The 12970-nt window shown below is 36.0% G+C and overlaps 1 protein-coding gene across 5 annotated transcripts in view; it reads left to right on the forward strand.

Moving 5' to 3' along the window:
- The window catches only part of Tsp42Ej (Tetraspanin 42Ej), a 45160-nt gene extending 41070 nt beyond the window's left edge, over positions 1-4090 (forward strand). For all 5 annotated transcript variants that reach the window (XM_067776506.1, XM_067776507.1, XM_067776510.1 and 2 more), the window contains 2 exons: positions 63-269; positions 3728-4090. In XM_067776506.1, the coding sequence (XP_067632607.1) occupies positions 63-269; positions 3728-3814 (294 nt within the window). In that variant the 3' untranslated portion in view covers positions 3815-4090. The remainder of the gene's footprint in view (positions 1-62; positions 270-3727) is intronic.
- The last annotated feature ends 8880 nt before the right edge of the window (positions 4091-12970 follow it).

The raw sequence follows: 12970 nt of genomic DNA on the forward strand, positions 1-12970 counted from the left end.
TTTGTCTCATTGAGGGTTCAAATATGCATTTTTGTTTGAAATTCATTTTTATAATTTTGCAGTATCACTGTTGTGGTGTAAATGGTGCTGAAGATTATTTGACTGAGAAGAAACATAAACTGCCCGATAGTTGTTGCCTCTGGGAAAATTGCTCCAATGAAGATCGTATATCTATTTCTGCCACTGGATGTAGCGATGCAGCAAAGATTTATTTCGATAATCAAAGCGATAATCTAGTCTTAATTATTGTGGGATTAATTGCGCTGCAGGTAAAATGTGAAGATTTTAAGCTATTGCATAGATTTTATCGCGGGCTTGGCGACTAAATCAAAAAAAAAAAAAAACCGTAACGGATATTTGTCAAAAAAGGTTCGAAAAGGTTCGAAAAGTTTCGGTGTTAGCAACAGGCCAAATACATAAAATTGGATCTCTATCATAAAGTTAAAGTTAAAGATAAAGTTAAAGTTAAAGTTAAAGTTAAATTTAAGGTTAAAGTTAAAGTTAAAGTGGAAGTTAAAGTTAAAGTGAATGTGAAAGATATGCTGCATAAATATTATAATTGCATAAGTTGATAATATGCAATAGCTTTACCGCTTCAGTCCCCGAGTGCCACTCGTCCTTTTTTTGTTAAGAGATCACTTTACTGCTCAATTGCTTTCTCAGTTCCAGGTAGGATTTTGTATCAATATTTATTCTCTGTTGATATCGGCTTCTGAAGTTAAAAAACGATAATTTTTCTCTTCAAATTTATTCTTTTTTCCTTTAACTTTCTCTTTATTTATTTACCGCTAACATTTTTTCACGTACCAAGTGATAAAGACATTTCTTATTTTCTAATAGATTTTGGACATAAAAATAGTTCAAAAAATATCCTGGAATGACCAAGAAATGATAACGAGAATGATCCCAAAACAACCCTTAAAAGACCCCCATATGACCCAAAATCCCAAATAATAAGCTCGAAATAGTTCCCATTCTGAAATGCACCGAAATAGGCCCAACGTTCAAATTGAACCATCTCGAACCATCGTTTCCCTGGTATGGTTCCAAAAAGACCCCAAAACAGTTCCCAAACCATCCAGAATTCGTTGAATAACGAGAAAATGTCACTCAGTTTTTTTAATAATAAATAATACATTTTTTTTGCGACCTTTGAATAGTAACACATTGTGTTAGCATAATCTGCACATTAACTGTGACCAATGCAGATTATTTCAGTAAATATCCAGAGGTATACCCAATCCCAAACCAAGAATCAAAAACAGTAGCAGAAGTGTTTATAAACAATTGGGTTGCAAGGTATGGTGTACCAATGGAGTTACATTCTGACCAAGGCAGGAATTTAGAATCAGCTGTGTTCCAGGAAATGTGTAAATCATTGGGCATTCGAAAAACACGGACAACTGCATTGCATCCTCAATCCGATGGTATGGTAGAACGATTCAATAGAACATTGGAGGAGCACTTAAGGAAAGTAGTAGACAAGTACCATAAAGAGTGGGATACCCACATACCATTATTCTTGATGGCTTACCGATCAGCAGTGCATGAGACAACGGGCCAAACCCCTGCAAAAGTAATTTTTGGCAATGACCTTAGACTGCCAGCTGATTTGAAGTTTGGGATAGATGCCAATGCGGAGAGAAATGCCAAGAAATTGACTGGTGATTTTGAAGAAGAGCTAAGAGAAATACCTGATCTGGTAAGGCAACGAACAAAGATGACAAGATGAAAGCCAGATACGATAAAGCAATTAATTCCGTTTCAAAATATGGTTCAAGATTATTATGGTACAAGTGAAATTGGTCGGTTAGGAACTCATTCATATGCATATTGACTTTGAAGACAAATTATTTTACCTATTTGTATATTAGCCCTATTAAAATGCAATATTTAGGATGATAATAATAAAATCTACTTGATTGGAAAGGGATCGTGATATTTAGACATTTTTGAAAATATTCACGGGGAAGGTGAAATCGTCTTTTAAATAAGTACACATTGAGCTAAAAACATGAAATTTTTCATAGCTTCTTGAAACTTTACAAATAACTTTGACAAAAACTGTGTTTATTTATATGCATATACATATACACTTAAACTTAGATGAGACAGGGATCGAGATTTAAAGAGATTTATAGAAAATCCATTCAGAATATTTGGAGGCTTCCATTGAGTACTGGAAATCTTAAAAGTAATTCAGGTAACTGTGACAATGCAACAAAAAGAAAAAAGTCCGTTAGGTGGCACAGGGGTCCAGATAAGTGAATAGTGATATAATGGCAATATAAAGAAAGTTAGACCGATTATCCTCATACCTTTCATGAACTATCATGGAGATACTACTGAAAACGAGAATATGATAACTCCTCATATGCTCAAAACAGCTCACAGTTTGCTTACTTACTTAATTGGTGATTAACAGTTTAAACGATTATGGTCGTCCAACAAGGCGCGACTGTAGCTTATTCTTTGTGTTAACTGGTGTCAATTGGTCATACCAAAGGAATTTAAATCGTTTTTCACCAGATTCTTCCATCGGAGTGAGGCCGCCATCTACCTCTGGATCTATAGGGGGTTCCGATAAAAATAATTTCTTAACCGGAGCATCATCTTTCATTTGCATAACATGGCATAGCAAACCTAGTCGCTACGTTTTGATTTGCTGGGCTATTTTGATGTATATGTAAAGCTCGTACAGTTCATCATTAAAAATTTTTCGACACACGCCGTCGACAAAGGGTAGAGGTCCGCTTCTGTACCATGTATCAGGACAAGTGACTTGTAGATTGATGATTTCCGTTTGCTGAAAGAACTTTACTTTTCAACGGCTTACCTATTCCAAAGCAGCATTTATTGGCAAGAGTGATTAATCGCTGCCTTCGACAGCACAGCACGAAAAGGAGCTTCCTATATGCCGCATTGTCTGAATTTGGGTTCCCCGCAAACCTTATACGGCTATGCAAAATTACGTTGAGCAACACCATCAGCTCAGTCAGAACGATCTCTCAGAGCCGTTCGAAACTAAACGAGGTTTCAGACAGGATGACCCCCTATCGTGCCATTTCTTTAATTTGATGCTGGAGAAAATTATACTAGCTCCAGAACTTGACCGCCCTGGAACAATATTCTATAAAAGCGTGCACTTACTTACGTATGCTAATGACCTTGGTATCACCGGCCTGAACACCCGCGCTGTATGTTCTGCTTATTCCAAACTGGGTTGATTGTGAACGAGGACAAAACGAAGTACCTGCTGTCAGCGAGCAAAGAGTCATCGCATATGCTTCTTGGCAACTATGCTACTGCTGGCAGCTATAATTTCGAAATAGTGAAAGACTTCGTTTATTTGGGAACCAGCATTAACACTAACAACAATACAAGCTCTGGAATCCAGCGAAGAATCAATGCTACTTATGCGAATGAAAGTATTGTTATCGGAACCTGCCCATGGAAGCAGAAGGATGAGGGCGCCCACCACTCCGCTGAAAGAACCATGTGGGAAACGATTTAAATTCCCTTGTTGTGACCAATTGGCTCCAGTTGGCAGAGCGAATAAGGGAGTAGCGCACCTTGTTGGACGGCCATAACCGTTTAAACGGTTAAGCGCCAATTAAGTAAGATTCATCACTTGATTTCAGAAATGATGTTGTTGTTTGTGTGAATGCTGGTTCGTGGCTTGTTTACTTATATAAATTTCTTATAATTATCTTTTTTTTATTCTTAGGTCTCCGGTGTAATTGCAGCGTACTATTTTACACGTAGCATGGGAAATCTCAACCAGAAACGTGAAAAAATCGTCATAACCGAATAATTTAAGAAAAGAAAAGAAGAATAGCTGGGCATATTATCATAAGATGCAAATGCAAATGTATAAGTCGCATATGTATATATGTCATTGTAAATACTTTTCTTATGTGTCACAATAACAATATTTTAAGAAAAAAAGTTTAAAATCGAATGTCAGCTACTGCTAAATATCTTATCATGTTTTAAACTCTACAAAATAGTAATGTTGTTGTAAAAAGTACTAAATATGGAGATTTTGGTGGATTAAAAAAAATATATTGGTGATTACGAGACAATATAAGCCAGTTTTTTTATTCTCGATTTTCAAAGAAATTTTGAGTATGCAGTATTAGCGCTTATAAGGAACCAATGGTTATTTTTCTATTTCATATTTTTCTGTTAGAAATAGGAAAGATAGGTTTAGGATGAAGTGGCTGCCCCCCAACAATGCGAGGGGCACACTTAGGCCGGCTGGCCCATTGTGATACCACTTTGGAAAAAAAGGAATGTTATTAAAAAGAAAATCACGTCGAACAAGTAACTAATTCCATTTGGGCCCCACAAATTTTACTGTTTTCAAAATAGTAAGCGGTAATCGTATTTAGAAAGGAATCGGTTACTAAAAAAGTAAAAGATGCCAAAAGCGGTTCTTCTTCGTTTATAGAAAGAATCTAATACTGTTTTCACACAGACGGCTTATTGAATAATAAAGGCAGTTTTCTACATTAAGACGCTTATTGAGCTCAATCTTCCCTACAAAATTAGAAGCTATAATTATTTCATTAGTAGCTAATCGAATGCCTAATGAAGTCAAAAGCATAATGCAACTCTGTTGGGAGCGTTCAGTTTCTTTGTTTTTGGTGTGTTCAGTGCTTAAAAATGTCATTTGTCAAAGTAAATGTCATTGTCTGCATGGCGGAACGATACAAGGTGGCCGCATCGAACAGCTGATTATAACCTTTTTTATTTAATTTGATACATCAACTTTTGGCGCAGTACGATTTTGACATTTGTCCATCGAATTTACAAAAACAAAGTACATGGAATTCTTATTTATGTATGTAGATATGTCACGATGCTGCCACCTTGTATCGTTCCGCCATGATTGTCTGTCATATAGCATTGTCATTTTATTCGCTTGACATTTCATCCTTCATACTAATCGAGCAGTCACTTCTGTGTGAAAACAAAAAATTTACGATTTCATTAGAAGGTGAAATGAGATCATTAAGTTTCTGTGTGAAAACAGTATAAAAATTAATGAATGATTCTAAATTAATTAAAAAAAAAACAAGTTAGAAAGTCTAAGTTCGAGTGAAACCGAACATTACATACCCACCTGCGATTGAATTTATGAATTCATTTAAGTTTGGGAATTTTCATATTCTGAAAAAAATTTTTTTGCCAAATTTCGTTCGGATTGATAGATTTTTGCTCGACTTATGGCATTAAAATTATTTTGGGAAGAATAAAAAATGAGCGTGCATTTTCAAAATTTGTTTAAGTTTTTTTCTAAGCTAAACCATCCCACAATTGAGGTAGAATATCAGTCAAATGTAGTTAAACATCATAGAATTATTGCAAACTTTGTTAAGGCTATCTAGACCTTTAGGAAAAGAGGGCATTGTCTTAAACCGAGATCATTCTGGATATGTATAATGCATATATGTATATAGGCCAGATTGCTTCCAGAAACATGGAAAATGCAGCAGCTAGTGTTAATTGGAAATGGCAAATTAGTCCCGAATTCGCTATCAGCTTATAGGGCTTGGTACATACCCGAAACAGCTAGAAAACTGTTTAAGAGGTTCTTAAACCACGAATTGTAGAAGCCATAAAATAACATGGAAGACTGTCACCCATACAAGATGGATTCAGGTCTGAAAAATGCACTTAAGGAGCAGTCGAATACATCCTTAAAAGCGTACAACTAGCAATAATAATAAATCCAAGATAGTTATCCTTCTAACAAAAGACACATGTCGCTAGAAGTTGGAAGGCGGTAACGAAGTCTCTGGAAATATAACTATTTAGGTAATCTATCACCTACAAAAATACTGGGCGCAAATTTAACTTGCCCGTGTCTGTGGCTGGACAAATTCACTATGAAAAGTGTCTGGCAATGAGGCTAGTAGTTTCTAATATCGTTACCAAGACAATATATGAAAATCAGCTTTTACAAAATGACGAAAGTGAGGAATATTTTTTCGCATATTTTTTCTGCTAATGCCATTACGACTTAAGCTTCAAAATACACCAACAACACTTCTACTTCAGTTGAAAGTATGAGCTGACGAAATTTCAGCTTTTAACAAGTAAGGAAGGCTAAGTTCGGGTGTAACCGAACATTACATACTCAGTTGAGAGCTATGGAGACAAAATAAGGGAAAATCACCATGTAGGAAAATGAAACTAGGGTAACCCTGGAATGTGTTTGTATGACATGTGTATCAAATGGAAGGTATTAAAGAGTATTTTAAGAGGGAGTGGGCCATAGTTCTATAGGTGGACGCCATTTAAGGACATCGCCATAAAGGTGGACCAGGGCTGACTCTAGAATTTGTTTGTACGATATGGGTATCAAATTAAAGGTGTTAATGAGTAATTTAAAAGGGAGTGGGCCTTAGTTCTATAGGTGGACGCCTTCTATAGGTGGACGCCTTTTCGAGATATCGCCATAAAGGTGGACCAGGGCTGACTCTAGAATTTGTTTGTACGATATGGGTATCAAATGAAAGGTGTTAATGGGTATTTTAAAAGGAAGTGGGTCTTAGTTCTATAGGTGGATTCCTTTTCGAGATATCGCCATAAAGGTGGACCAGGGGTGATTCTAGAAGGCGTTTGTACCATATCGGTATCAAACGAAAGGTTCGTTCTATGGGTGGACGCCTTTTCGTGATATCGCAATAATGGTGGACCAGGGGTGAGACTGAAATTTTTTGTACGATATGTGTATCAAATGAAAGGTGTTAATGAGTATTTTAAAAGGGAGTGGGCTTTAGTTCTATTGGTGGACGCCTTTTCGAGATATCGCCATAAAGGTGGACCAGGGGTGACTCTAGAATTTGTTTGTACGATATGGGTTTCAAATGAAAGGTGTTAATGAGTATTTTAAATGGGAGTGGGCCTTAGTTCTATTGGTGGACGCCTTTTCGAGATATCGCCATAAAGGTGGACCAGGGGTGACTCTAGAATTTGTTTCTACGATATGGGTATCAAATGAAAGGTGTTAATGAGTAATTTAAAAGGGAGTGGGCCTTATTTCTATAGGTGGACGCCTTTTCGAGATATCGCCATAAAGGTGGACCAGGGGTGACTCTAGAATTTGTTTCTACGATATGGGTATCAAATGAAAGGTGTTAATGAGTAATTTAAAAGGGAGTGGGCCTTAGTTCTATAGGTGGACGCCTTCTATAGGTGGACGCCTTTTCGAGATATCGCCATAAAGGTGGACCAGGGGTGACTCTAGAATTTGTTTGTACGATATGGGTATCAAATGAAAGGTGTTAATGAGTATTTTAAAAGGGAGTGGGCCTTAGTTCTATTGGCGGACGCCTTTTCGAGATATCGCCATAAAGGTGGACCAGGGGTGACTCTAGAATTTGTTTGTACGATATGGGTATCAAATTAAAGGTATTAATGAGGGTTTGAAAAGGGAGTGGCCCTTAGTTGTATATGTGAAGGCGTTTTCGAAATATCGACCAAAATGTGGACCAGGGTGGCTCAGAACATCATCTGTCGCGTACCGCTAATTTATTTATATATGTAATACCACGGACAGTATTCCTGCCAAGATTCCAAGGGCTTTTGATTTCGCCCTGCAGAACTTTTTCATTTTCTTCTACTTAATATGGTAGGTGTCACACCCATTTCACAAAGTTTTTTTTTTTAAATTAAATTTTGCGTCAATAAACCAATCCAATTATCACGTTTCATCCCTTTTTTTGTATTTGGTATAGAATTATGGCATTTTTTTCATATTTCGTAATTTTCGATATCGAAAAAGTGGGCGTGGTCATAGTCGGATTTCGGCCATTTTTTACACCAATATAAAGTGAGTTCAGATAAGTACGTCAACTAAGTTTAGTAAAGATATATCGATTTTTGCTCAAGTTATCGTGTTAACAGCCGAACGGAAGGACAGACTGTCGACTGTGTATAAAAACTGGGCGTGGCTTCAACCTATTTCGCCCTTTTTCACAGAAAACAGTTATCGTCCTAGAATCTAAGCTCCTACCAAATTTCACAAGGATTGGTAAATTTTTGTTCGACTTATGCCATTAAAAGTATCCTAGACAAATTAAATGAAAAAGGGCGGAGCCACGCCCATTTTGAAATTTTCTTTTATTTTTGTATTTTGTTGCACCATATCATTACTGGAGTTGAATGTTGACATAATTTACTTATATACTGTAAAGATATTAAATTTTTTGTTAAAATTTGATTTTTTTTTAAAGTGGGCGTGGTCGTTCTCCGATTTTGCTAATTTTTATTAAGCATATATAGTAATAGGGGTAACGTTCCTGCCAAATTTCATCATGATATCTTCAACGACTGCCGAATTACAGTTTGCAAAACTTTTAAATTACCTTTTTTCAAAAGTGGGCGGTGCCACGCCCATTGCCCAAAATTTTACTAATTTTCTATTCTGCGTTATAAGTTAAACTCACCTACCAAGTTTCATCGCTTTATCTGTCTTTGGTAATGAATTATCGCACTTTTTGTGTTTTTCGAAATTTTCGATATCGAAAAAGTGGGCGTGGTAATGGTCCAATTTCGTTTATTTTAAATAGCGGTCTGAGATAAGTTCTCAGGAACCTACATACCAAATTTCATCAAGATGCCTCCAAATTTACTCAAGTTGTCGTGCTAACGGACGGACGGACGGACATGGCTCAATTAAATTTTTTTTCGATACTGACGATTTTGATATATGGAAGTCTATATCTATCTCGATTCCTTTATACCTGTACAACCAACCGTTATCCAATCAAAGTTAATATACTCTGTGAGCTCTGCTCAACTGAGTATAAAAAATTACGAAGGTCTGGCAGTCACGGTCTATTGCTCTATAAGCAGAGTTATGGCAAATATCGGAAGACAAATACGTCAGATGAAGAACCACAGTAACCTCTTGGTTTCTTTGCAGGTAACAGATGTTTATTTATTTATTTATTTATTATTAAGTCTATGAACACAAGTTCTAACAGACTACCAATGCAAAAATTATACAGCATACTATTAACAGAATTCTTACAGACTACTAACAATTTTCATACAATTAAAAAACAGACTAAAATTAAGAAATACAAAAAGTTAACAAGTCAATGAAAAACTAGCACTTACAGACTAATATAAAAGTATTGATAACTAGAAAACACATTAATAAATTGATAAATTAATAAAAACATTCTTCGACAAAGAGAAATCAAGCTCAATAAAATATGAGATCTTATTAAATTCACTCATAGCGCGGGTAATTGGGGCCTTTCTCGCATAATTCGTTCTACTATTAATGCCATAAAAAGGGTAAAAGCTTCTAATTTCTCTTCTTGGAACATTAAAATTAATTTTCTCAAGAAGAGCAGCACAATCTGTATCCCCATGGATGATGCAATATAAAAAGGTCAAAGGCCGCTTTTAAAGGTTTAAGATTTAAAAGAAGTAAACGTGCATTATATGAGGGAAGAGGGCTAGTAAATCTAAGTGATCGCAGACAGTATTTAAGAAACACTTTTTGAACTCGCTCAATCCTGTTAATTGCAAACTGTTGGAACAGTCGCCAAATGATAGTGGCATACTCGAGATGAGATCGTACAAATGAATTGTAGAGCAATTTAAGTGTATACGGGTCAGAGAACTCGGAACTATTACGCCGAATAAAACCAAGCATTGCATACGATTTGGCTATGATAAAGTTTACATGGCTGTTGGAAGAAAATTTGGTATCATAAACCACATCAAGGTCTTTGATTTTGTCAACAGCCTGCAGTGGATTGTTATCAATGTTATGTGAACTATTAAACTTAAAGCGCAATTTAGAGTAGGTTACGTGAAAGCATTTACTAATATTTAAAGAAAGGTGCGATCTAACGCACCAGGAATAGATACTATTAATTTCACACTGAAGCTCGAACATTCACACGAAGACTTTATAATGGAGAAAACTTTAAGATCATCAGCGTACAAGAGAAACCTAGGTTTGCAGGGATTTGCAGTTATCTCAATTAGCACGCCACCTAGCGGAACTTTATTTTCTATAAATTGTATTGTCACCGGGTCTCGAACTATGTGCTAAGTTACAAGTCTCTATGTAACCGGGAAGTTAGGTAAACATGGATTGAAAGATTCCCAAATCAAAATTAATTTTCTTAATATCTCGATCCATGTGCCACCTAGCGGAATTTTTTTGATAAAGTATTGCATTGTCACCGGGTTCTGACTTACGGCTCAAGTTTCATATCTCCAGCTCACCGGGAAGTTACTAAAGAATCGATTGCAAGATTCCCTGCGTTTTTTCAGGGATTTTAGTTTATCTCGATTCCTCTGCCACCTGGCGGCATTTTGTTTTCCACGAATTGTAGTGCCATCGACTCGCAAGCTATGCGCTAAGTTTCAAGTCTCTGGATCACGGAGAAGTTAGTTAAAAGTCGATTGCAAAATTTCCATTTTAAAATTAATTTTCTGTATATGTCGATCCGTGCGCCACCTAGCGGATTTTTTTTCACTTGCATTGTAATGTCTCTCAGATCTAAACTATGTTCTAAGTATCAAGTATGTAGCTCAACGGGGAGTTACCGAAAAAGACTTCTCCGTGGGTCAAAATTCATGTGGAAATGAGGGGACAAACATGAAAGCGACTTAATATAAAGGTAAAAAATAAAGAAAAGGAGAACGTGAACGCTTAGGCAACAGAAAGCTCTTAAAAAATTAAAAATTTGGAATGCCACTATAAAGCAATGGGAAGTCGGTTCAATAACACGACTCTACAAAAAAAAAAAAATGTGTTCTTTGTCCAAAAGTTTATTTCATGATTTTCTGTTTTATTATAACCCGTATAATTTATGACAGTTTTAACAGGGAATGTTTAGTTCACGGACACACGCTTGCTCTGCGACGGTAGAAATATGCAAAAACAAACTCTGAAACGCTCATCTCTTATAAGAACAAGTAAGGAAATCTAAGTTCGGGTGAAACCGAACATTACATACCCAGCTGTACGCTTGAAATGCTGTAGTTTTTTGTATTGTGTGGATAATAGTGTTACAAGGCTGCGCAATAATATATATACATATGGTTCTATTCTGAACTAATTTTCGTTTAAAAGAAACAAAAAGGATACAGAGGCTGACACCAATGACCTTGAGCGGGTAATAATGCAGTTTTCCTTCAGATATGGCGATTTCCCTACTAAATACAAGTAAGTATATACAAAAAAAAGTATAAAAATTTTCCAACTTTTAATAGAAATAGCTTATTACCTGCATATACGCACTTTTACAAAATCTTTTGTATAAAAGAAGGCGATTTAACCGATTTAGTCCATTTTTACTGAAAATATTTCATGTTAAAAGTCATACATGTGCACCAAATTTTTCATCGAGTTATGGCTCCAGAAATGTTGGGAAATGCATTGTAAGAAAGGGGCAGTGCCACACCCATTTTGGAAGATTTGAATTTTATCCCATTTCTTGTTATAATCGCACAAAACACGATTGGTACAAAACTATTTTTCGCTAAGATTTAACTTATTACACAGGCGTGCAAGGATTTTTTGTTTCGGATCGGGAAGTCATTTCTGACGTATTTCTGCGTGCTGAGTCCTAATCCGTCCTCAGATTTGGTCCTGCCTGTCAGGTTTTTGAGATATCCTAACCTAAAGTACGAAAAACGCTATTTTTTTAGCATTTTTTGAGTTTTTATTTTAATAATAGGAAATTTTTTTGTGCACATCTGCTTACAGTATCTTTGAGAACATCTCTTTCTCCACAAAATCCATTTTCGAACTCCTGACGTGCTGGGCCAAATATGAGGACGGACTCGGATTCAGCACGCAAAAATACGTCGGAAATGACTTCCTGATCCAAAAGAAAAAAAAAAAGCCTATGTTTGCAGGCCTGTTGTGTTATTTTTGCCTAAAGTCATTTATATAAAAGTGGGCGTGGTCCTTAACCAATCTTATCCATTTTTACTAGAAATATTTCCTGCTTTAAGGAAAACCCAATTTTGTTACGATCCGTTAATTTTTCTTCGAGTTATGGCTCCCGAAACATTGAAAATTGCTTAGACAAAAAAGGGGCGGTCCACACCCATTTTCAAACATTTTAGTGTTTTCCAATTTAACGATATAATTCAATTTAGAAAGTAAAATTCTATTTATACAAAGCTCTTTTTCGATAAGATATAGCTTATTATTTTCGTCTACGACCCTTTTAAAAATATTTTATATAAAAGTGGGCTTGGTCCTTAACAGATTTCGTTAATTTTTCTTCAAAGCATTCCTTATAGTAAAGGCAACCTCTCTGCCGAACTTTGTTACGATAGGTTTAACGATTTTTGATTTATGATTAATAATATTTGTAAAATAGATTTTATCACAAGTGGGCAGTACCACGCCCATTTTAAAATTTTTTTAAACATTCAAGAGTCTGAATATCAGGTTTTTTGTGTTTTCCAAAATGTTATATATATAAAAAGTGGGTGTGGTTATCATCCGATTTCGCTCATTTTCAATACCAATCTATTTTGGGTCCAGATAAGCTCGTGTACCAAATTTGGTAAAGATATCTCAAATTTATTCAAGTTATCATGTTAGCGGACAGACGGGCAGATGGACGGACGGACGGACATGGCTCAATCAAAGTTTTTTTGATGCTGATAATTTTGATATATGGAAGTCTATATCTATCTCGATTTCTTTATACCTGGACAACCAACCGTTATCCAATCAAAGTTATAATACCCTGTGTACAAGTACAGCTGGGTATAAAAAGCACAGCTCGACATGTTTATAAACATTATTGCTAGCAACATTTAGATCGGGCGCTACAAAGTTCTCATTGTTGTTTATTGTTGAACTACCGATCGGCTATGAAATATTCAACGCGAGAGCGATCAAGCGTGGCAGCATAGCGAAGAGCCTTAATCACACGCTCATATTTACAAAGCCAACGCGCAATAA

This window comes from Eurosta solidaginis, chromosome 3, assembly GCF_040869045.1.
Source record: "Eurosta solidaginis isolate ZX-2024a chromosome 3, ASM4086904v1, whole genome shotgun sequence".
In the NCBI taxonomy this organism is placed as follows: domain Eukaryota; kingdom Metazoa; phylum Arthropoda; class Insecta; order Diptera; family Tephritidae; genus Eurosta; species Eurosta solidaginis.